The sequence below is a fragment of the Platalea leucorodia genome, assembly GCF_965183815.1.
Source record: "Platalea leucorodia genome assembly, chromosome: 12".
Classification (NCBI taxonomy): domain Eukaryota; kingdom Metazoa; phylum Chordata; class Aves; order Pelecaniformes; family Threskiornithidae; genus Platalea; species Platalea leucorodia.
The window spans coordinates 698987-723931 of record NC_138834.1 but is presented as its reverse complement, the minus strand read 5'-3'; the positions used below and the strand labels follow the sequence as shown (position 1 = coordinate 723931).

At 44.5% G+C, this 24945-nt stretch overlaps 2 protein-coding genes across 4 annotated transcripts in view; both read left to right on the top strand.

The window, feature by feature from the left end:
- HIRA (histone cell cycle regulator) overlaps positions 1-13097 on the top strand; it is a 37862-nt gene extending 24765 nt beyond the window's left edge. For 2 of the 3 annotated variants that reach the window (XM_082325283.1, XM_082325284.1), the window contains exons 16-25: positions 798-1002; positions 1785-1889; positions 2707-2855; positions 4182-4343; positions 5094-5152; positions 6183-6288; positions 8081-8203; positions 9426-9589; positions 11551-11639; positions 12224-13097. In XM_082325283.1, coding sequence (XP_082181409.1) covers positions 798-1002; positions 1785-1889; positions 2707-2855; positions 4182-4343; positions 5094-5152; positions 6183-6288; positions 8081-8203; positions 9426-9589; positions 11551-11639; positions 12224-12340 — 1279 coding nt within the window. In that variant the 3' untranslated portion in view covers positions 12341-13097. Of the gene's footprint in view, positions 1-797; positions 1003-1784; positions 1890-2706; positions 2856-4181; positions 4344-5093; positions 5153-6182; positions 6289-8080; positions 8204-9425; positions 9590-11550; positions 11640-11813; positions 12187-12223 lie in introns of those variants that run through there. The other variant, XM_082325285.1, reaches the window with a different exon arrangement.
- Positions 13098-15627: 2530 nt separating this feature from the next.
- Positions 15628-24945, top strand: part of PPIL2 (peptidylprolyl isomerase like 2) — a 75174-nt gene continuing 65856 nt past the window's right edge. The window contains exons 1-5 of the mRNA XM_082325261.1: positions 15628-15744; positions 15825-15874; positions 16761-16806; positions 18288-18350; positions 18513-18564. Coding sequence (XP_082181387.1) covers positions 15713-15744; positions 15825-15874; positions 16761-16806; positions 18288-18350; positions 18513-18564 — 243 coding nt within the window. The 5' untranslated portion in view covers positions 15628-15712. The remainder of the gene's footprint in view (positions 15745-15824; positions 15875-16760; positions 16807-18287; positions 18351-18512; positions 18565-24945) is intronic.

The window sequence follows — 24945 nt, the reverse complement described above, 5'->3', positions numbered from 1 at the left end:
GTAACGTATGGATAAAAGTGTGTTGTTTGGCATAACTCAGATGGCAAAGAAAAAAGGTTTGGATTACGCAAGATATTTCTAGGAAGTCGAGTGGTTATGGAATAAGTGTCAAACCATTGTTGTGAGTTAATCACCAGCTATTGGAGGGAACGGGACGAGTATGACTAAATGACCTATTTTAGTGTGTAATGATTAACAGGAGCTCCCAGGGATTCGTACTTTGTCTTCTTTAGTTGTATTGTATTCCTGAAATGGAGAATGGAGCAGTGAGGTCATTTGTACGGTGTGCAGATATGCATCTTACTTACAGTAGTCAGAACTGAATGGGACAACTTTTGGGGACAGACGACAGAATGACAAATGAAGTTCTGCATGAGTAAGCGGGAGGTGTAATGTCCATCGGAGGGGGAAAGGTGACCTACTCTTACACCTCACGAAGTGCTTAATTATGTGTATCAACCCAGGGAAAGAGGTCTGATTGCAATTGGAACTAAATGTTAAAATAAAGTTGTTACTTACAGCTTTATCCAGTTGCTACTGCTAGTTTGATTAATTTTTTTAAAGTAGAGAATATGTCTGGTCAGCATACATATATATTGCACGTTGTACTTTTGCGGAGGATTTGCCATACCTCTTCGGCTTCCTCCTCCTGCCTTTGTGCATATTGAAATACAGTCAAACAAGGCTAAGAATGTATCTTCTTACCTACAAGAATGCAGTGCGTGGGATATGTGGTAGCTTTTGGAATCGGCTTGTATAAAATGTGAAATATGTTTGGTTTTTTTTTACTTGCTCAGACTGAAGGATCAGAATTTAATTAAAGACAATAAGCCCAAGGATATTCTGGAGAGCAGCAGTGACAGTGAAGAGAAGATTCCAGCTGCTAAACCACTCAGTGCACCCAAACGGAAGCTGGAACTTGAGGGAGAAACGGTAGAGAAGAAGAAAAAAGGAAGGCCTCGAAAAGACTCCAGACTTGTACCAGTAACTTTAACTGTTCAGGTGAAATACGTCAGATTCCTTGTGGCTTTCAATGTTCGTTTAATAAAGTCAGTCCCATGCTGACTTGTTCCATCAAGTCAGGGAAACACCGGTAGTATAAGTCCCTCAGAATTTTTAGCCGTCCCTCTTCCTTGCCTTTAAACTTATTCTTTTTAAAATTTAAGATTATAAAAAGCAGATGCACGTGGTGTGGCAAACGTGCCCATCCTTTCTATAAATGTGCAGCTACTCACCAGCACGCCAGGTAGCGACAGCCGGCCGAATGGCGGCGCGGAATAAAGCGGAACGCCGTTAGTGTTTGGTGTTCTGCGGTGGCGCGTGGCCCAAGCGCGAGGGCGTGACGTGGGTATGGTGACTCAGATGGGTAGGAGTTTCCTAGGAGCCGGGAAGCAGTAAGTTGCGTTAGAGCGTCCATCATTTTAGGGCATATAGATCCCTCTGTTTTCACCATTCAGAGCTTGGCCTCTCCATGTGGCATACCAGAATTTCCGTTAATTAGTTCCAGCTGAAAAGTGGGGGGGGGGGGGGGGGGCATCTATAAAAAAAAGACCACATTTAGTTTGTTTTGTGGTTTGGGGTTTTTTTTAATTCTTAGAAAGTATACTAAAAAATTTGTATTTATACAACTAATTGGAAAAAGATTAACATTTGCAATTGGCATTATTTGGAATTTTAAAAAAACTTTTTGTCTTTCAAATTCAATGTATATTATAGAATATCTTTGGTTTTAACTTTTTTAAATGGAGAAACTTAACCACTTTTGCAATTTCTTTTTTTTCCAGTCCCCAGCTACACTGGCCTCTGATAAGGATGCTGCTTGCATCTCTGCACCAGCATTAGCACTTAAGCTGCCAACACCAATCCCACAGAAATCGTTTACTTTGCAAGTAAGTAGACTATGAGAGGGGAAAAGCCTAATACTTAAAAAAAAAAAAAAAAAAAAAGAATCCTGCTTTTTTTTTTTTTTCAAATATTCTTAGATTATTCAGGATCCTTTGATAAATTAACATTTGAATACGTGTATTTGTTCAAGCAAGCGAGATGGTATACTTCAGCTTCTAAGAATATGTCTATATGAGAAAAGTTAATGGCAAATCAGCTAAAAATAGGACGCTTCTGAACTAGCTGAACTTCAAAGAGGAATACCTCTGGTTTGTCAGTCCCCCCTCCTGGCTGACCTAAGTGTGTCGTAAAGATAAGAGCCCCCACAGGAGTAACTGCTGCATTGTTACTGCGGACCTGTTGATAGTACAGCCGAAGAGAAAAAAGAAGTGTTTTCTGAGAGCTCTCTGGGGATGCTCTGCGTCTGGAGAGACTGGCAAATGGTATTCCTTTAGGTATTTATGAAATAACTTCTCTGCGCGTTTAGGCTGTGGTAGTCTGGTTCTAATTGCGAGATCGTAGGGAGACTGGGCATATCTAGACTTGATCTGGGGCCCTTAATTAGGAAGCACAGACTAGCACAACCTTCCTTCATTCTTATGCTCCGAATACAAGGAACTTATTTGTGTTGTAGCCAAGACTGATTTTCAGAGGTCTGCTTCTTTTGAAGTACCACAGCGTATTTTGAAGCCATCTTAAACAGAGAATGCCATACTTAAATCCATTCTTAAAGGTGACGTTGTTTTGGATCTAATAGTAGCTGCTGCTTTTTTGAGTAGTTCTTTTCCTCTTCCAAAAAGTATTTTATTTTTTGTTTCTCAGATAAGTTCAGATCCATCAATGTACCTTGAAGTGGAGAACGAAATGACTGCAGTGGGAGGTTCAAAGTTGAGCAGGTTAAAGTGTAATCGAGAAGGAAAGGAATGGGAGACCGTCCTCACCAGTCGAATTTTGACTGCAGCAGGAAGCTGGTAAGAGTATGTTTTGGAGGAGGTGGGAGCCTGCAGAAGAGAAGTAGTCCTGAAGGCCAGAACGCATTTTTAGGGGTACAAAAGTACGCTTTAGGGAAAGTTAATTACGCCTAAACCCACATATTTACAAATAAGCAGAGGCTCTAAAAGTATTTTTTCCTACTTATTTAAAAAAGTTGATTAACTGGATCGCTCCTATAAGGGATTTTTGTGATTCTTTGTGCTTGGCTCAAGATGTCTTCTTTCTCTTCCCGCTAACCTGGTCTGATACATTGATGCTCTTAAACTCTTATCCCGTGGAGTTTTTTGTAGGGATTCTGACTTATTTCTGTTGACGACTGCTATTTGCTGATTTTATCGCCCCCCATCGTAATTTTTACACAATCTCTCTTAATAAACATTTTGTGGATAAAAATATGGGCTGCTCTAAGTCTTAAGACCAGTTTCACTCTGAGTATTAGCTCTATGCAGTCTTAAAGCATCACAAATTGTCATTAGCCAGTTACAACTATTTTCCTGTGTATCTACGTTTCTCCTTTAAATTTCTTCATTAAAGTGGACTAAATCATGGTACGTGACAGTTGTTCAAGTGCTGACGACTAAAGAATGAAAAATTTGAAACGGGATGTTTTGTGATGTGGAAGTCTTTTCCTGAGTCGTCTTTTCTCTTTGTTTTTCTCAACTTTGCTTAGTTCCAACCTCAGAGTTTAAACTGAAAGTAGGTTTCTGAAGCCTGAGCCAGGAGATTCGGTATTTGTCACAATTTTGTGAAACATTTTTTTTAAACTTGAGTTTTATGCTGATTCTCCAGTAACGCCCTTAAGTTGTTAATATTTGTACTTAGTAGTAATAGCTTTTATTACACAGGCATGCGTAGTTGAAAAAATTAGACAAGCTTGCAGACATACAAGGCTTTGTCCAGGTCTGAAAAAGCAGCAATGGATCTTAAAGCTAAGTACGTGTTCAGGCCTGAAGAAGAGCTTGTGTGTACCCAAAAGCTATACTGATATTTCCAGCAATGCCACGTGGTCTAATCAAAGATACGATCTCGGCCTGCAAACCCTCTGCCCGTCCCCTTAGACCATTATAGTTATAACCAAGTTAAGGAGGCATAGAACGCACCTAAAGATAATCTGTGCGCTTCTTGAACTTTTCCTTTGGTACCCAGGATTTTTTGAACAGCTGTAATAGTTACCTCTTGGTGAATTAGCCCAAGTTGTACGATAAATTAAGAAATCAGTCTGGTTTTATGCTACTTGCATTTGACAAAATCTAAACTTTTTTTTTTTATATCTCTCTTTTTTTTTTTTCTTTTTTTTTTTTTAGTGAGATTGTAAGTGTAGCCTGTGAGAAACGAACATTGTCAGTATTTTCAGCTTGTGGTCGTCGCCTCCTTCCCCCTATAATATTGAACACACCCATTTCCACCCTGCACTGCACAGGTTCTTACATCATGGCTCTCACCACTGCTGCTACGCTCTCTGTTTGGTAAGTGCCAGGTGAGGCTGCAGCGCTGGCTGGGCCGACGCGTGTGGGTAGCTGTTCCATTGTGTCGATGCGTTGCTGTTGAAACTGAGGCTTAAACCAAAGCAGCTCTGAACACAAGTCCATTCTAGGATATAATACGAAGAGTTAATTGGGCAGGGCTTGAATCCTGTTTCTTTTCTGTTCTAGGGTGGTCCATAATGTTGAATTTGATTCCAGAAGGAAGACAGATGATCAGCTAGAAGTTACTAGTTTAAACAGCCTCCCTAGGATACATTTGTGGCATGCGTTTGAGGGGGGGAAAAGGAGGAATATGGGTATTTCCAACTTCCATCGTACTTAGCCAAGAAAGTGCATGAGTTTCGGAGTTGGAAGTACTCTAGCCATCTTCAGGATACCAAGATAAAAACTGCAGTACTTGTTTACAGTTGTTGAATTTAATCTATTGTCTCATGCAATTCAGAGCTCCTAGAGGAGTTATTTGGATCCATAGTGTTTGTTTAGCTGTAATGAGGTTTCCTGACAAAGAGCCATAAAAGTTGTTCTCTGCTATTGACTTCTGGCTTGCCGTAAGGGGTTTGAGTTTGCCAAAGTCATTTTGTTGAAGCAATGAAGAAAAGGTCAAAACAAAAAAAAACCCAACGCCCCAGAAAAACCCACTTGGTCATGAATTTTGAAGAAGCGTATTTGTTAAATTATTTTGGAGCTTTCAGTTGGTTTTAAACTGCAGACTTGTCCCTTTGTCTCTTTCAGGGATGTGCACAAGCAGACAGCCATTGTTAGAGATGAGTCTTTGCAAACAATATTTTCAGGTAATAAAAAGGGTCATTTATTTACCAACCTTTGGGCCCACCTGTACTGTTTAGTGCCATTTATGAATATTCTGAAATGTCACGAAACCTGAAAAGCCTAAACAAATAATTTTGCTTCGTTATTGTGTAATAGAGGGAAGTCATTGGCAACATTGAAACACAGTAGAAATAACTGAGATGAGAATATCAGCGGTTAACAGACTTGTACAAGATTCTGTAGCTATTATATTCTGGCTTGCTTCTGAATGTGAAGATTCAGTGTGGTGAAGATCACAAACCAAATATTTTATGTAAACCTGCTATTACAGCAATTTCTCTGTGTGCACGTTACACGTATATTATCTTAATGATGAACAACAACTGACTGTCTCAAATTTGTTATTTCAAAATCTTCAGTTTCTATCATTGCCAATGTCTGGCACAAACCACATTATCAAAAGGGCAGTGTCTCAGAGCATATTGGCTTCTATTTTAGCTTTAATCTATACTGTACTAATCAAAACTCCCTAGAGAAGCAGTTGTACTAGCAGTTTGCAACTGTCTTCGTTAGAGGTTACGGGCACAAACCCTGGGCATGGAATATGCTGGGAAATGAGAGACTCCAGCTACCCCACTTGTACTACGTTCTTAGAGAGCACACTGTTCTAAGTATGCTGGGCTTCAGAATTTTAACTTAATGGGAAAAAGAAGGATAAAGGCTTCTTGGGTTACAGAAGACGTGGCAGAATTGCTGAAGATTGCCCCTAGATATGGAGAACGTTTCCAATTAAGCCAATGTTCTGTATAAATTGCAGCATCAAGATTGATAACGTGTTTTGCAAAAGAGTTATTTTAATGCTACTGCACTGAGCCTGGTGCTCACCATCAGGATCTTGCGTCTTGACCTTCCTGCCGGTGCTCGAGAATAACATTTACTGACCTCTGTCTGTTGGTTGCTATGACTGATAATTAATGGTGGATAGCATTTTTTACCATTATGAATGTTATGCAAGACTCCACAAGAAATACCTTGGTCTGATTTGACTTGTAGGAAGCGATGCAACTGTCTCTCAGATCTTGCTGACTCAGCATGGTATACCTGTGATGAGCATGTCCGATGGAAAGGCATACTGTTTTAATCCTTCTCTTTCTACATGGTAAGTTAATATATTATTGCCTGCTTTTACAACTTGGCTGAACCGACGTGTATTCTGATGTACTGTTTCACTCCATATTTTGAAGGTTAGTCTGAGTAGGAACACACGCCAGGCTGAGTTTTGCTTTGGTTCACTATTGTATGTCTATGCTTTACTCTGTTATATTCTTATGATTTGTTATGTTTAAAATAAATTTTAAAAGGGAAAAAGTTAAATTACAGGTTACTTTATCACTCTTTCCTACATGGTGCATACTCTTTTACTTATTAACATACACCTATACATGCTTTTGCTGATGTACATCAGTTGAACCTGTCAAGCAGTTGGCAATGATTAAAGATAAGCTAGCCTTACAATTCACTTTTTTACGTAAAAGAATGTAGTTCTGGAAAATTTGTCAAAACAATATTCAGGGTTTTGTTGGGAGTTTAGACTTGTTATTTTGCCCAGTTTCCAGAGAAAATAAGACCTATGCGCTCCAATCCTGAACATATGTGCCTGACGTTGTCAGTCCCCATCACTCCTTAATATTTTTTTGGACCTGATGACCATTCACGTTTGAAGAGAGCTCTTTGTCTGCAAGATGCAAAAGTTTAATGAAGATAGTAAGTCAGGTAGGGGAGGAGGGAAGAAATCATTGTACCTCAGAGAATTCCCCTGCAAGAGTCACTACTGATGTCCTAAACGCAAGGAAAGGCTGCGTAAGTCTGTGCCTTATTGGGAATCAGCTAGGCTTTCCCCATGGATTGTCTTACTTCTGTCAAGGCATAAGTTCCCATACAAAAATTTCCATAGTTAAATTATTTACAGTGTCTTTCCAAAACGGATTGCTTGTTGTCTTTCTAAGAGGAAAAAACGTGTTGCAGTCTTAATATAATTGTGGTACCTAGTGCAACGAGCATGCTTGATGAAAGGGCTTATTGTTTTAATTCCTCCTTAGAGTAATTGTTACTCGTCAACTACTTGATGTGACTCCTTTGGAAAAGAAAAAACCACCTTATTTGTTCTTTAGATAAGCTGAGAAATTATGCCAAAATTTTCCCAGTCAATAAGGAGCAGAGGACAGACTCGCAGCCATAATTCTGAATTTGCTGTCATTTCTTAGTTTGTACCACAGCTTTGGAAATACATAAAAGAGCAATCCTCTTAGTCATCACACGAATTTAAACATGATAAAGCAGTAAAGGGTATTTTAAATATTTGTGCCATTTTACTTCTGAGCTGTCTGGAGGTCTAAACTTAGCCCTGGTTTGAGCCGCTGATTCTCTTGGCATCTCAGAGCAGTGAACACGATATCCTCGATGAGGTGGGGAATGCCAGCTGTAACTGTCAGCCCCGCCATAGGAAGGAGCAGCTGTAACATATGGGAGAGATCGTCAACGCGTGTGATCTGGGATGATGGGGGGGGAGACCTGACGTGAGGTAAAATCAAGTTCGTAACGAGAAAGTCATCACCTGCGTTCGCTCCAGTCTTCATTCTGGGGCGTGACGTCCTTTGAGATGTAAAATGACAAATAGAAAGTTCATTTCCTTCAAAACTAAGGCTAAATTGTATTATACAGTTAATATTGTGAACTGTGGGGGTGGGAGGGACGTTTCCCTGACAGCACAAGCAGAATTTGGACGTGGCGTGGGAACAGCTGGGGTCCGTGGAATTCCTGAGCGCCTCGGTGGTGGTTTTTTGGTTATCTGTGGACATACAAGTCGGCTTTGAGGCAGAGCAGAGCTGGATCCCCTGATGTCGCTGCCTACTCTCCTCAAACTTGGTTTTTGTTTGTTTGCTTTTTTCCAGGAATCTTGTTTCTGACAAACAGGACTCTCTAGCACAATGCGCAGACTTCAGGAATAGTTTACCGTCCCAAGAAGCCATGCTGTGTTCCGGGCCCTTAGCTGTAATACAGGGACGAACATCCAAGTACGCACGTAACTGCTTCGTTTGATCAGCACGTTTGTCTTTTTTTTTTCCCTATTATTTATTCATGTGCTTGAATCAGTGAGTTAATTCTTAAGACGCTAATGGCACTGAAAATTGTCAGTAGCTCATAGGGTGGGGGTTTTTAAAACCTTTGCATATTTATAGTCTGTATCTTAAAAGTTATTTTGAGATTTTTGGGGGCAGGAAAGCATGCTCTAAACTTCATCATTTTAAGGCTCTTCTTTATTGGATGGATAAAGCATTTGATGATTCTGTACATGTAATATTTTGATTAGCTAAGCTGAGTTTCTTGCATTTTACATTTTAATTTTTAGTTTACCAGCTTTGGAGTAGGCCTACAAATTTTGAGTAGTTCACTTGTCCTCAAGGGATCTATTTAATGAAGTCTCTGAGAAGGTTGAGTGATTAGTCATCTAATGCATATTTTCAACATCTGAAAATATCACCAGGGAATTGTGTGAGCCAGAGCAGACTCCTGTAGGTAATTTAATAGCCCATCCTCACCTGGGTTTTAATTAGATTTCCCAGGCAGATTTCTGTGCTATTTCTGTCCTTCACATCTGCGTTTAATTTTTTTGGTGAGAAAAACTGTATAGAGTCGTATGATTTCATTGCTGTTCTCTTGGGAGAGGGGGACAGGGATTAATTGGGAAATACATTTGAAATCCAAACAAACAACATTCTCTTTTTTTAGAGAGATAAAATATCAGACTGACAAATTAGCAGTTTTTCTCAAAAAGGAAATAATTGGTTACTTTTTTCAAATTAGCCTTCTTATGACAATACATCTATTTGCAAGAAATCCTTTAAATGCTTTAGGCTAACTTTATATCTGGTGTTTGTTTCGCGACTTTCCCCTGTGAGGGGCAAAGAAAGGTAAAGGCAGTCATCTTCATTGCCTGTAAGCACTGAGGAGCGCTGGGTCACTGAAAAGCATGTGTTTTTAAAGAGAAGACAGATGAAGAGGAAAGGAGCAGGAGGCAGAAGACCCTCTGTGGACCCTGATACCTGTAAATGGCCCCGTGGGGGGAAGGCAGGCTGCTAGGAAGCACTGCCTTTGTCACTAAAACCTTGAGCTCTGGAAGCACTGGGTGCCTCTGAAAGATTAAATGTAGAATAGCTGGTACTACAAACACGTATGTTCCTTCAACTAGTATCTGATTTTTCTGGCCGGCATGTTCACTTTTCTTTGGTTTTCTAGTTCAGGAAGGCAAGCTGCAAGATTGTTCTCCATGCCTCATTTAGTGCAACAAGAAACAACGCTTGCATACCTGGAGAACCAGATCGCAGCAGCACTTATGTTACAGTCCAGTCACGAATATCGCCACTGGCTCCTTATCTATGCACGGTACCTAGTTAATGAAGGTGAGACCTGCCATGCTGCGTTTCTTGTTTGCAGCTCTGATGGATTTTCAAGAAACGCTCTATTCACGTCATGTCTGTGTATGATTGCGCTTAACGTTCTCCTTTAGCACTTGGCTTCTGGAGTCAGTGTTTACGTAAAACCGCTGAGGCGCATTTGCTTCCCGTAGCGCTCGGTACTGAGGAGCCCCATTCCGGCAGGCAGAGCGTGCTCTGGGGCAACAGTGCCGCCCGCGCGCTGCCGCAGCAGGAGCTGCGGTGCGAGAGGCCCGTGGTCTGCCGGGCATAGCGTGTGCAGTACCGGGCGGCAGCTGCCGACGTGTCGGGGGAGCCAGCGACACCGTGTAACACACGTAACGTTCCTCAGCCAACTGACAATGGCTGCCATGAAGTGGAAGAGTTGCTCCGTCTCTGACACTTTGCACCAGAGCAGATAAAACTGCAGAGAATTTGCTTCCATCACTTGCATTTTGTGCTTTTTTACATTCTAAAATTTCAGCAGCCCGTACTGGTGAGCTCCGCAGGTTAAATTCTGCGAGGAAAGAAATCCACAAGCAAGGTTGCTTGTGTCTATTTTGTATCTGAATACACCATATCTCTATGCTGTGATGTTAAATAACGTTAACCAGCTGACTTTTGTGCTTCTTGGATTCTAAAGATCTCTGTATCTCTGCTTGTCTGCGTTCCAAATTTAGTAGTTCCCGCTGTATTAATTCAGTCTTACTCCTCACCGTGCATAATCATTGTACGCAGAGGGAAGCAAAATGGTTCGTGTTAGGCCACCTAGTAGGTGTCGGCAGAATTAAAATCAAGCTCATTAATTCTTGCCTTTCGACCCCTACCTTATTTAACAAGAGCGCTTGATGAAGTGCGTATGGTTTTCTCTGCCCTTCCCCAGTAGAAAATACAGCGTTCACCTTGGGTCATACGTTAGAGGCGGTTCTGCTTTTGAAAGTCTTCCCTAACTGAGGGCCTCTCTGGTGCGCGCAGGGTTCATCCTGCGCTGCGCAGGTGCCGCTGCCTCGGGGGGTGCTGCTTTGCCGTGCCCGTCTTACTCTCGCACTACTTTTCTAGACCTGCTAAATTTTGAAAATTGCACGTCCTGCTATTGACCCTTTATTCCTAAAATGGTTCCAATATGAATCCTAATCCATTAAAATACTCAGTCTATTATACCTTGATTGGCAAGTTACTCTTGAATGGCTGAGGTTTTTGGGTGAATAAAGCTGGCCCAGAAACTGTGTGTGGTTTTATTAAAGGTTTTCTTTTACTTTTTTTTTTTTAACCCTTGTGCATATTAATTGGATCCATTTTAATTTTGTTATAAGCTCTTTTGCTACGGGTTTGAGAGACCCCTTCTAGTTTAGTAATGTTTTGTTTCAGAAGGATGTCTGGGGGTTTTGGGGGCTTTCTTTGGTTTTGTTTTGTTTTTTTTACTGCTGACTCCATTTTTCCAAATTCACGTATTGCCATTAAATGCAACCTAACAGCTTTTGCCCTTCACTGGTTTTCATCTCGTGGCTTTCCATCTCCTGTGATATCTCTTTTGTATTCGTTCTCTGGCTGTTGAAGTCTGACAGTTTTCCAACGTTTTTTGGTTTGCTTGTTTTAAAAGCTGATATATTGGGGGGGGGGGGGGGGAGTGAGGGTTGAGATCAGGGCAGCTCTTAAAACAAACTGGAGTAACTACTTCCGTTTTTCTCCCTGTTGTAGATCATCTTTAGTAGTGTTTTTGGTTTCGAGAACTTGAATAAAACCCTTCAGAACTCTAAAATAAATCCTTTACAATTCATCTTATCTTTCCAAAGATTTGCTGTTAGAAGAATAATGTACTTTTTTGGAGATCGATGTTTTTGGCTTTATTTTATTCTAGATACTCTCCTGAATGTTGTCAGTTACGTTGTGGGGTGGTTATATATAGTGAAATGCTTATGAATGTGATTTTATTTTCTGATAATATTCAGGGTTTGAATATCGTTTGCGAGAATTATGCAAGGATTTACTGGGTCCAGTCCATTACTCAGCTGGAAGTCAGTGGGAATCAACAGTTATGGTAAGTCCTGATAGTAGTTTAACAAAGAACGAGGAAGTTTCCCAGGAAAATGACAGAACATGGATAGACAGTAGAACTTAAAGTATGATTGAACATAGTGGCAAAAAAGCCATCGCAAATTATTTTTGCTGACCCGGGAACCCTTTCCGTACTCTGCTCTAATCTCACAAGCAGGCTTCCTCCCATGGCACTTGTGTTTATTCCACGTGAAACGGCAGGCAAACGCGTAGTGCCCCAGTCTCGGCTCTGGTGCTGCCCTGAGCGTCACGCAGATGGAGCAGAGTTGCCTGTTCAGGTCTCCACGTTCTCCAGACAGCAGCTTTGACATCGTGACGTGCCAATGAAGCGTCTTCCCTTCTCGGAGCACGTCTGGAGTCTGTAACTGCAGGGGCTCCACCAGCACCAACAGTGTATATAAATGTAAAGACAGTTTTTATTCTGGGAGTCATGTAAGCAGAGTAAGAACGTAAAATACGCAGCCCTCTCCAGGCAGGAAAAAAGGCATGAATCTTCAACAGCTCTGTCAGATACTTTCATGACATCAAGTAATACGTTCTGCGGATGCTTTTGTGTTTTTTGTGCAGGGTTTACGGAAGAGAGAACTATTGAAAGAGCTTCTTCCTGTTATTGGACAGAACCTCCGCTTCCAGAGGCTTTTCACAGAATATCAAGAGCAGCTAGACATCTTGAGAGACAAGTAGCATTTCCCCAGATTTTCCCTGCGGGGCCTGGTCCGAGAGCAACTGCTGAACAGCATTAACCAGAGGCAGAGGAGGAGCGAGAGCCCGCTCAGCAGGGACACTCCTGAAGAGAGCAGTGCCGCAGGGGGCCCAGGCGCTTCAGGAGCGACCTGCTTTAGTTTTTAAAGAAGCTCACAAGTGGATCCGTGACAGCGATGAGTGGATGAGCTAGACCGTTTCCCAAGTGAAACCTAACCATCGAAGCTGTGGCCTCTGTTTCTGTGGAAAGTCGTGGATATGTACTTCAGGGGGGTCCTTTTGGATCTGGATCTCATTTTAATATCAAAACTAGCTGAGAACTGTTTGTGGGGTTTCTTGGATGTCCTGTGAAAAGCACAGTACTTCAGAGTACACTGAACAGCATATTTAACCCTGTTTAGGGTTTTTTGCCTGAGGATTTATTGAGGCTCAACACTATATTAAATTAGATGAATGAGCCGCGTAAAAAGAAATTTCATAAATATTAAGGTATTATGCAGCCAATAGACTCTTTCCTGTGAATATAATAATAATAATAAGAGGCTGTTCTAACACATGGACTATTTTTGTACTAGAATTTGCTAACTTGTAATATGGAATTTTATTTGGCCGATAATCAGGCTATCTCTACAAAGTCATCTTGTAGGAAATTTAACTCTAATTACAAAAGCTATGTTTCAAAATAATTCTACCAAATTAACATGTCATCATCTGGTTTTTAATTTTTAAATGTTTGTAAAAGGCATTTTGGGGGGAGGGGGAGGGATACAAGGGGGTGGCTCTTTTTGTAAGTACAAAAATAAATGAACATTGCATTGGTTTAAAAAACAAAAAGCAAAACCATGGTCTTGAATTATTACAGAGGGCACAGGCATCTCCAGAAATGTCAACGCAGGCTGAATCATGCTAACGTGTCTAGAAATAAATAATACTGTCTGGGTGATCTTTTCTCTGGAAGCGTGATCAGACAAGTACTTGTCATCTCCCTAGAGCAGCTACACCGTTTTCTCTTGGAGCCGCAGCTCAGCCGAGGGAGCGGAGCTGTGTGGGAGCGCTCATTACCTCGGGCAACACAAAGCAAAACGGGCTCCCCCGACCGCTGCCGAAAGCGTTCAGCGCTGCAGCAAGAAGGGAGCTCCATGCAGTTACGGCCATGTTCCTCGTCTGGCATTTCGTAATAGCAAAGTAGAGCTGGTGGCCTGCCAGCAGCTCGCTTGTGGAGTGCTTTTGGAATTCCACTGAAACCAAATCAATCAACTTGTTTTCTTCCCCAAAGTATGCTTGGTGCTGGGAAAGAAGCGAGTGTACGGGTTGGTTCTTTCCAGGACCTAACTATTTATTGCCTGACTTGAGATGTTTTTGAGTAAGAAAATCAGTATTGAAATGAGTAAGTGTATTTAAACCCTTGTAATAAAAGGGCCGTTTCTCCCCTAAACTTCTAGCAGAAACAACCGCTATCCTTCGCCCTCGGCCAGGACAAGGACTGGCTGTGCTACTCTGGGCTTCGGCTGAAGGGGACTGACCCTCTTCAGAGGCGGCTCTGCAGTTAAGTGCTTGTCTGGATCCTGGGGGAGGGATGCCTTCTTTAAGGCAACAAAACCCCACGTTTGGAGGGGTTTGTTGCCTCTGGTATTCAATTGCCAGGCCCGACAGACACCAGATTGCTTCTCCGTACAGGAATCTTGTGTGCGTGCTGACTGAAGTGTCTTGAAGAGCAATAAAAACAACTGACTTAGCAGCTATTCTTCAGTACGGCATCAGTGAGTTTTCGACAAGCAGTGGGAAATGCAGTGACAGCACAGCTTGATTCTGCGTGTACCTGGTGGGCAAAGCGAAGGTGATGAGGAGAGCCATCCAGCTTCCCCTGACCTCCAGTCCAAAAAGTTTAATCGTCCTGTGACAACCAGTCGTGGTAGCGCTATGGGTGATCCATATGCTGCTGCCAGTTAGTCCCCACTGGTGGGAACAGGCATTATATTCCTCTTGGAGTAGAACTGTAGAATCAGAGACTGTTTGGGTTGGAAGGGACCTTTAAAGGTCACCTAGTCCAACGCCCCTGCCGTGAGCAGGGACGTCCGCAACTGCACCGGGCCGCGCTCATCTCGCACTCGCGTGCGCAGGCAAGCAGCCCCCTGAAATGACTAAAATAGGAGGCAGGCGCCATGTTCTGGGGACAAGGTGAGTCCGATCCAAAGCCTGGCGCGGTCAGCAGGCGCCTGGCTATCAGCTGCCGTGGATTTCGACTCCCAACTGTTCTGTGTAGGCAGCTGCCGGGCTGGTGGTTTAACGAGGAAAGAACAAACGAGCATGGATACTTTTGGAGGTGTCTGATAAGCGAAAGCTCTCAGGCAGGTGGCTGCTTCCTCCTGCTAAAGGCGAGATGTCTGGATTCTGGCCACCCTCGGTCCAGCCTTGCGCTGCTCATACCAGTCCTGCAATGAATGCTCTTCAATAGGACTTGAAGGTAATCAGCTAAGGGAAAGTCAGTTCTTCTTCGCCAAGTCTTTGAAGAGATGCCGAAATACTTCTTACGAAGAGCTGTCTCCACGTTAGACACTATGTAGGTTTTTCCACCCATTTTTTCTTGGGAGGTTCTGTCACTGCCTGACAGACCAGAATATTATGATTTTAAATTCCATGCAACAAAATATGTTTAAACAAAGGTGATAATTTTTCTTAAATTGGGTATTTTGGCATTTTCTGCCTACGTTCAGCACCTTCTTTTTTCAGAGGAGGGCTGTGAAAACTCTGTTGAAGGCTGCACGACGTTACCAAAGGAAGCCCGCGGCAAAACCAGCGGGGAACGCTTCCCCTGTGGGAGCGGGGGCGGGTTGTTTTGAACAACCAAGGAGCTTTCATTAATTAATGCTTTGGACGGGGAAACGCGGAGGGTCACAGCGGGGATCCCGCGTTCTCGCCAGGCGACCTGGGCAGGGAGCAGCCGCCCGCCCGCCCTCAGGGCTGCCCCGGCCGCCGCGCCCCGGCGCGGCGCGGCAGGGCCCAGCCCAGCCACGGCAAAAGCTGAGATCAGTTAGGTTCGGCTCGGCGCCAAGCCCCGGGGAGCGGGCCCCTCCTCGGGCAGCCGAGGGGTCTGGGTGCCTGCATCGGCTCCGTCTGTGCGCCTCGCCCCGCCGGCGGGACGCGGCCTCCGCCTTCCCGCGCTTCCCGCCCCAGCCCGGCGCGGCCCCGGAACGCCGCTCGCCGCCCGTGTTTCCGCGGCGCGGCCTTTCGCCGCCGCACCCGCACCGGAAGGGCGCCGCGGCCGCAGCCGTCCGGGCGCCGGCTGCTCGGCGGGGCCCACGGAGCCGCGTCCCCGAGCGTCCCCGGGCCGGGCCCCCGGGCCGAGCCGCCGCCATGGGGAAGAGGCAGCACCAGAAGGACAAGATGTGCGCGGGGGCGGGCCGGGGGGTGCGGGGAGGGCGGGGGTGCGCTGTGGCGCCCGTCAGTGACCGCGCTGTCTCGGCAGGTACATCACGTGCGCGGAGTACACGCAGTTCTACGGGGGCAAGAAAGCAGGTGAGGGGGTGCGGGGCGGCGGGGTGCGGGATGGCGGGGTGCGGGGGCGGGGTGGGGGGGTGCGGGGTGGCGGGGTACGGGGGCGGGATGGCGGGGGGCGGGGTGAGGGGGTGCGGGGGCGGGATGCGGGGTGGCGGGGTGCGGGGGCGGGATGGCGGGGTGCGGGGTGGGGGGGTGCGGGGCGAGGGGGCGGGATGGCGGGGTGAGGGGTGGGGGGGTGCGGGGCGGCGGGGTGAGGGGTGAGGGGGCGGGATGGCGGGGTGCGGGGTGGCGGGGGGCGGGATGGCGGGGTGGAGGGGGCGGGATGGCGGGGTGCAAGGTGCGGGGCGCCCCGTTGGCCTCAGCGGGGTCGCCTCACGGGGGCGGCCGGCGGAGCGACCGCCTCGCCCGGGGCCTCCTCGGGCGGCGGCGGCCCCGGGCTCCCCGCGGCCCCGGGCTCCCCGCGGCCCCGGGCTCCCCGCGGCCCCGGGCTCCCCCCGGCCCCGGGCGGTGCGGCGGGGGGCCGAAGGGCGGCGGCGCGGGGCGGCGTGGGAAGGGCAGGAGCCGGCGGTGTAAGGGCGGGTGGGCTGCCGGTGCCCGCGGGCAGGGCAGGGCAGGGCAGGGCAGGGCAGGCAGGTGGGCAGCGTTAACCCTCACGGCTGAACCCGGTGCCGTCAGAGCTCTGTTTGGGTTCTTTCTGACTCCAGTTCCCGTTGAGGAGCCTACCTGTGCTCTGTAGAAGTCCGATCTTAGTTACAGGTTTGCAAGGTTTAGTGTATTTATCCCTGTCATCAGTAAATTGCCACCACTTATATAGCAAAATGTAACTTTCAAATGTTTCTTTGTTACCTAGAATACCACGTATTTATTAAAATTCTCTTGCGGGTTTTTTTTTTTCCATAAACAGACCTTCCACGAACTAATTTTAGACGCTTATCATTTGATCACTGCAGGTAAGACAACAAATTTACATTGTCATTATTAAATGACTGTCCTGGTTTCGGCTGGGATAGAGTTCATTTTCTTCCTAGCAGCTGGCGTAGTGCTGTGGTTTGGATTTAGGATGAGAATAAAGTTGATAACACACTGATGGTTTAGTTGTTGCTCAGTAGTGCTTGCACCAGTCAAGGCCTTTTCAGCTTCCCCCGCCCTGCCGGCAAGAAGCCGGGAGGGGCACAGCCAGGACAGCTGGCCCAGACTGGCCCAAGGGCTATTCCGTGCCATGTGGCATTTAGCTCGGTATTTCTGGGGAGCGTTGGCCGGGGGGCAGGGGCCGCTGCTCGGGGACGGGATGGGCATCGGTTGGTGGGTGGCGAGCAATTGCATTGTGCATCACTTGTTTTGTATATTCTATTATTATTATTATTATTATTATTATTATTATTTATTTTCCCTTCCTTTTCTGTCCTACTAAACTGTCGTTATCTCAGCCCACGAATTTTACTTTTTTTTCCCTGATTCTCTCCCCCATCCCGCTGGGCGGGGGCAGTGAGCGAACGGCTGTGTGGTGTTTAGCTGCCTGCCGGGTTAAACCACAACAATGACACATCTATTTATCAGGCTCTTGACATTGAATGATTACTGAAGCCATGTTCTTCCGAGGTAGTTACTTTCATTGACTTGTGCCTGCTATGATAGTAATGCAGCAAGAAGAAATTCAATAAGAACTGAAACAATATCTATACTTGCCATGATTAGTGTCTGCAGAGGTTGGAGCTGATGGCTAAAAGAATACACAAGTGATAAAATAATTCAGAGCGATTATCATGTACATCCCAGTCTTGCAAATCTGTGTAATCGGGGCTTGAATCTACTTTTCCCTACTCAGAATATGCTTGGTCAACCACTCATCTTCCTGAGGCAGTGATTAGGTAGATGGAAGGAATATTTGTGCTAATTTTTTGTGTTTAGAGTTTACTGCTTGAAGTGCTGGAGTGAAAGAGGGGAGTTAGCAGAGGCGGGTTAGAAATCCTCTTGTAAATTGAGTAGTTCAAGAAGTTACCGTCCACATCTGCCAGCTCCTGCTGCTTGGCTAACGGCTGGCTGGATAACGGATGCGGCCCTAACAGGGGATGCTGAGTGTGATTGCCAGTTACTCCCTAGCCTGTTTCCCTGCAAAGAGAGCGAGTGTTTCTGCTTGAACCACCTTTTGTGCTGGTGGGGCCCAGCATGGCAATGGAAGTGGGCTGGGGAGTATTACAGCACCCCATGGCTCTATGGCTGTGGCACATTGCTGAACTGCACCAGTCCTTTCACGGGTTTTGTTGTTAACCTAATTTATGTAGAATCAGGTAGTGGGTATTGGCAGCCACTCAGTATTTTCATTGGTATAGGCCTTGCTTGAACGTGTAAGTGAATCAGCAAAATGTTATTTGCTTCTATCGTTGGGATTTCCAGCTGATTTTGCTAAAAAGAATGTGTACTTTTTTTCTAGTTTGTCTCTGCAGCCATTTGAATACCCAGTTTGCACACCAGATGGGACAGTCTTTGACATACTGTAAGTTACTGTCTCCACTTAGCTTTATTTTTGTGTTGTTGAACTTGGTTACAGCTGTGTAATCACCATTTGCTCTTAGCAAGTTGGCAAAAATAATCATGCCCGTCAGTCGAGGTTTCTGATGGTGCTTGTCGCTTATTACTTTATCCCTTCTCTTTTCAGGAGCATTGTTCCTTGGATAAAGAAATATGGAACCAATCCAATCACAGGAGAAGTAAGTAATGATGGGTGTATTCACATGATGTCTTTGCATTCCTTATGCTCAGTTTTCTATTTAATGTGTGGGAGAAACAAAAATGCCTTAAGGAAAGCAAAAGAAGTTGAATGGGAGTGCTATTTTGAAGTATGATGTTTGTGAGATCAGGTTTGCTGAAATTAATGTCGAGATTTACTAGGGATCTCTTTTTAGCTAAAAAAAAAAAAAGAGGCTTCTGGATTTGAGACCCAATATCCCCTCACTGTCATCCTGCCGATGATCTTTGTAGTAGAAAATAATCAGCCTCGGACTGTGTGTGCGGAAGAAAGACAGCATTATATATATATATATATATATTTTTTTTTTTTTTTCCCCCTGCATTGGGTTGTAAATAGTATGGCAGAGGAAATGTACAGTTCATTTATATAACCTCCCAGGGAATCTTGCCTTTCCTACAGGTGTGGCATAATTAAAATCTGTGTAGATGGAAATACGAGCTCTTTTGTTACTGCTAGTGATGCCCAGAAGCCCTGACTGGCCTTTAGCGGCAAAGACTCTGCTGCTGCCTCGTATAAGCAGAATTCCAGTCTGTACAGGGCAAGGGCTGGCATGCTCACCTCTCCCTCTGTGATTAAACTTGCAGTGATGTTTCCTAACCAAAAGGATATTTGGCTTTATGGAGATTAAAGAGATTACTAGGTGATGTTACGAATGGTACGCTTAAACTGCAAAATCTTTGAGTTGTCTTGACGGTGTATGTCGGAAGGCTTCGGACCTGCCTCTGTCGTGATAGTTCACTGTGAGACTGGGATTTCACACTATGATCAGCGCTTAGTGGTTTTTCTCCCCCCTTTTTCTGCATAAATGGAAATTATGAAGGGACTACTTACTGTAGCAGTGTGAAATTGTAAAGCACCGGATGAATATGAAGTACTGGAAATATTTCTGTGTTGGAATTATTTTTTTTTTATGGTGTGTTAAAAGAGAGTGAAGTGTTTGTGAGGGCGTAGAGGAAAATTTTAAACAGAAATTGTTGCTCGAGCTGCTGAAAACTCGTCTTTTCCTTCAGTAAGTGCAGTTACTTTCCTGAGCATTAGGTGGCAGCCATTGCACAGGATTGTTGGTTGGCTTGCAGATGGCTTTGTGGCATGAGATTACCTTTGAAACATCTTGTGTTTGATTAAAGATTTTCCCAGCAGACAGATACGAGGAGAAGCTAAATACAGATGCAGCATTCCAAACGCTAAACATGAGCAGGCTGGCTGAGACTCAATGTAGCAAACTGCAGGTGTGTGTGTGCGATGGAGAGATGGTTGAAGGTCTGTCTTCACACATGAAAAGGCCGATGTAATGTTGAGAAGGAATGGAATTACAGCTATTTCATTTGTTTTCGCCAGCCTCTCACCACCTTGCTGCTCTGTGCCTTGGTTGGGAGTTTTGGGGTGTTGCCAGATCAATTTTTTTCACTCAGAGCAGCTCCATGACACCTGTTCTCTTTTCCGACTGTGAACTGTGATGTGGTTTAAAATCACTTCGGGTAAATGCTAAGCAAGAAGTATAATGTGTTTAGTGGTCTTGTGTAATACAGAGAAAGGGAGATTGTGCAGAATATACTCGGTGAACCATAAATGCTCAAATGAAGTCAGACTTTGAGGTCTGTTAGTTTACCCAGACTTGTGCTTCTGTCGTTGATCTGCAGCGCACCTCCAGCTCTCCTCAACACGCGTCCCCTTTTCCTCTGTATCGCTCTGTTTGGGGAGCCCTTTCTTCTTCCCTTTTCTGGAGGGGTGGCCTTGTCCTGCACAGGACGAAGGCGTTCCAGACCACTTGGAAGAAAAAGGAGGTGCTTGCTCTCCAGAACAGCACGCAGCCCTGCTGAGTCCAGCCCTGCGGAGCTATAAGTTGAGGAGTGGGGTTGAAGGAAGTGTCGTGTTTTAGCCTTTGTTTCCAGAGGGCCAGCTCCGGTCGTGGGAAGGGGAGGACGGCGTTGGCAGGGAGGGGATGGGGGTGCTGGGACAAGGCGGGGTAGGTGGCGGGGCAGTCAGTGTGTTGAGCTTGGGCGTCTCTAGGCTGTACTGCCCTCTATTTAATCTGTCGTGGTGTGCGCGCCTTCTGTTACTTGTACAGCTTGCTTATTGTGGAAATGAGAAAACACTTTCTGTCATGAGTTGGTGACTTACAGAAACTTAGGACTCTGGGTTTGTTTAAAAAGGAATTGAGCCAGATTAGCTGCAGTGCCGTGTTTCGTACGGTGACTTATGAAGTTACTTTGCACAGATTAATGATTCATCATTGGTGATGAGGCTCTGGAGAATTTTTCCATTTTTTTTTTTGTCCTGAAGTTAAAAATGATAATGAAATCCTTTGTGGCTTGTACTTCTGTTGTTATGGTTTGCTACGGGCCAAACATTTTGGAGAAGTCAATAGGCTACTTGGAAACGGTGTTGTTAATGGTGCGCTCCTGATACTCACTCATTCTGTCTAGCTTTCTTATTTCTGAAGTGGATCCCTCAGTGGAGAACTGGAGAGCCTTGCAATCATTAATGTATTTATCTTTGCGGTGCTCCCAGGGGGTAGGACTCTGCTAATCTTTCATTAATTGGATGTTTGTGAACTGACCTACAAGTGACTACTCTGATTCTTCTGAGTCATAAACTACTGGACCAGCCTTCCTCTTTAAAGAAATTTTGCAATGCCAAGATCGCAATTATTCTTTGATTTGTTTAAACTATTTTAAATGTTTTTGCTTTCCTTCCCTATACTTCCTCATGGTTTATTTTTTTCTTGCTTTTCTGAACGTTCTCCTGAGGTGCAGTATGGACACCAATATGCATTTAGGAGAAACAAATCACCATTGACCTTTGTCTGGAGTTTCCCTTCAGCTATTCCAGAAAGTTACTTTAGATTTGGGTTTTTTCCGCCCCTTTTTAATAATGCTTTGGGGTAAAAAATACTTCTGTTATTACACCAATAATTTTGGAAGAAGCAGTGCATCTCTTGCAGCTGAACTACAGCCTGTCAGATGGCACTGGCTCACTGACATGTTTTGTCAGCTTTGTCAGGACACCGCCCTAGCTGACGCTTACACTAAAATTGTGTAAAATAAAGAGGAACGTCATAGCTAGCTCATTCCTTTTTACTGAGAACAGCACTTTGGCTTCTTGGGCTTGCAGATAGTTGCAAGCTTGCCAGAACGTTTCATGTAGCAGCGATATGGCAGCAGTGACCAGCATGCCCACACAAGTCAGCCAGCTGGGCTCAGGAGTACCTGTTCCCAAGAAGAGAGATTGGTCAGAGCACGTCTGGCTCGTTGGAATCTCAAACAGGAACAGATGATAGATCAGCGTGCCTTTTGACAGGAATTTCAAGGAAATTGTTCTTTGTTGCATGGATATGTTGCATGTGGGCTGAGCTATTTTTCTCCTTTGCATTGGAGCGTTTCTGATGTAAATACCTATTTTTCCACTCTGGTTCAGTGACACTCTAACTGCATGTGGGCAGGCCAGATTATTGTGGTTGTAATTCAGCCCCATTCAAGGCTCTGTAGCCTTGGGCAACTATCTCTTTTCCCCATATCGGAAATAGCTACGGTCTCTGTCCCTTGTTCCCCCTTTTCTGTGGGAATTTACTTACTTTGGACAGTTGTAAGTCAATTAATCACTGGTGTTTGCTTCTAAGGCTTTGTTCCAAAGAAAATTTTGTGACTGTTTTAAGTGCATCTGCTTTTAAACTTGTACAAGAGGGCTCACCTCTGTGAATCCTTTCTGCACGGCTCAGAGCAAACTAAAATCCATGTGTTTGCTGATCCTGCATAACCCAGAGAGGCAGTCCTCTTGTTAAGGGCCACGTGCAGCTGTGCGGTTGTTGCCTGTGTATGTCTTGAAGGGCAAACAGGATTCGGTCGAGTTAATTTTGCTTGGGCTTAACGTATGCCTAAGAGTCAGGTTAAGAGACCTGAAGATGCTGTGTGGTGAATGTATGAGGCTAGGAGTCACGTTTCTCGTCCGAATGGGGCAGAGCACAATTTGTGTTGTGCCCTGTCTCTTGCAAGGTTAGGATCCAGACCTGCAGGCCAGAGTGCTTTTTCCTAAGTGTCACAAGGTTGTAGCTTCTTACTAGGTTAAATAGGAAAGTTTTTGTAAATTCTGAGGATTTTTCTTAGGGTTGGGAAAGCCTTTTGCTTGGGCTGCCTCTGAAGATAACCATAAAAAGGAGTCTAGGGCATATAAAGAAGTAGTAGAAGGCAGAGCCACTGACATGGAAAATGAGGACTAACTTTGGCCTCGGAAGGCTGAAAATCTCTGACTTTTCCCTGTAGGACATCTGCCTTCTTAAAAGAGAGAGCTGTACCCAAAGTTTTGCTCTGTGTGCAAGATAAATATTTGCTATTGTTCTCCCACACTCTTAATCCTGTATTTACCAAATAAAAATTACTTAGGGTGAGATTATGACTAATATGATCAAATAATTGCGGCGGTACAGGTGCCTGCCTCACGCAGTAAGCCTGTCTGATCCGCGCTTTGAAAGCACCCAGAGGCACGCATCTTGTACCTGCGCTGCCCTGCAGCAATGACGGAGCCTGCAGCGGACACCTCCTCGCTCCAGCACTGCTCACGTAGGAATGTAAGCACTGCCCTTTTTTCTAATCACTTGTTTGAAATACGGTTGATAGGATGATGCTTGGCTGAATAATTACAGACACTTTCAAAACCAATAACTTCTTACCCTCAAAAGAAAAAAATTGCAACCGGGTCTGTTATTTCAAAACTTTGGAAAGTCATTCTCAAATACACTCCTTAAATATGTTTATTAGCTAATTCCTCTCCCAAATGCTGGTGGCTATTGTCACTTCATTTTATTGTGAACGCATGGTTTCTTTTCAATTTGATCAACTAGATTTCAGTCCGTCTCACAGAAATCACTTGCTGGTCTTGCAGTGAGAGGAGCTTGCTGACCAGGTTAATGGAGAGGATATGGAGAAGATTACATTTTCAGTGCTGAATTTATTAATACCACTTTAAAAACGAACAAACAACCTTACAGCACTTTTTTTTTTTTTTAATGCACTAAAGTCTTTGTCTGTCTAAATAAGGGAAATCCTGCCTGAAAAGGATGCAGAAATTAGAGCAAAGGTGAAACTTCCTTAAACATAAGTGTGTTTTTACTGTGTACGGATTTTGAAAGCACAGATACAGAAATAGAAAGCACTGGTAATTGTTTCTTCACCCGAGAAGTGAACATAATGAGAAAGAGGGCTTGAGTATTTTTTCCTTCTTTTGCAATATTCTGAATAAAGAAACGGCAGCTTGTCAGGAGTGCAGGAATATCAAGTACTGTAGGAACAGGTGTCAAAGTACAGGTTAAATTCCAGGCAAGGCTTTATAGTTCACTACAAATTGCTCTCCGCCTCTATCAAATAATCAGCGCAGAGCCCGTGCGTTCCTGCAAGTGGGTTGCATGAGCTTCACACGTTGCTGAGTCAGAGGTGTCGAGATCAAGATCGCAAACAAAACTCATCCAGGGCTGAGCTGAGTGGAACGGGTCTCCGGCCTGAACAGGGGAGAGGACAAGTCAAGTTTCATGTGACCCGTATTGGCTAAATCGACAGTGACTACAGCTTTTAACTCTGTTCCTATGGTCTGTGTGGTAATTTACTGCAGATTGCTGCTTTAATTGTGTTATGCCAGGTGTGTTTCTAGATAATGAGCAGCAAATAATGGATGTCATCAGACGAGGATTTGTGGTTTGAAGGTGACCTCTTTCGTGCCGGCCTAGCAGTAGCTGCTGTTGGAATACCGTGTCAGGAAAATGTAATAGCTGTAGATAATGTTCAATGTGATGCACTTTGAGAGTACTTGTACCTTTCTGCAACATGCTGCTAATACTGTCTTAGGATTTTGATGGTCTTCTGAAGATGGCACACTGCAGCAGCAGTCAGGTTTTCCTTGTGACTTTTCATTTTTTTAACTCTTGAAAAGTTTTCTTCATTCTTACTGTTCCCAGCGGATTGTGCTTACTCTGAGCATTTTCATTCTTTGTCTAGATATAAAATACTGAGAGGAAAATGCTGTGTAGCCCTCCATAGGCAGGCCATCTCCACATCAGTTTGCCATGTCTAGAGGGCTGGGACTGTCTAATTAAGAGGAAAATAATTTGACCAATTGAGATATTTTTCATCATGTAGAAAAATTCAGAAGTGAGACATTTTCTTCTTCCCTCAGCATCAGAGCACAGCACCTGAAATCCGAGTAGTCTGCTACATTTTCTCCTTGGGGCTTTGGAAATGAGTGATCATTTGGGTGGATCAGTAACTTCAGGTCTCATTTGGCTGTAGCATAACTGATGTATAAATGAGAATTTTAATTCTTCTCTAGAGAATGCTTTTCACACAGATGTCAG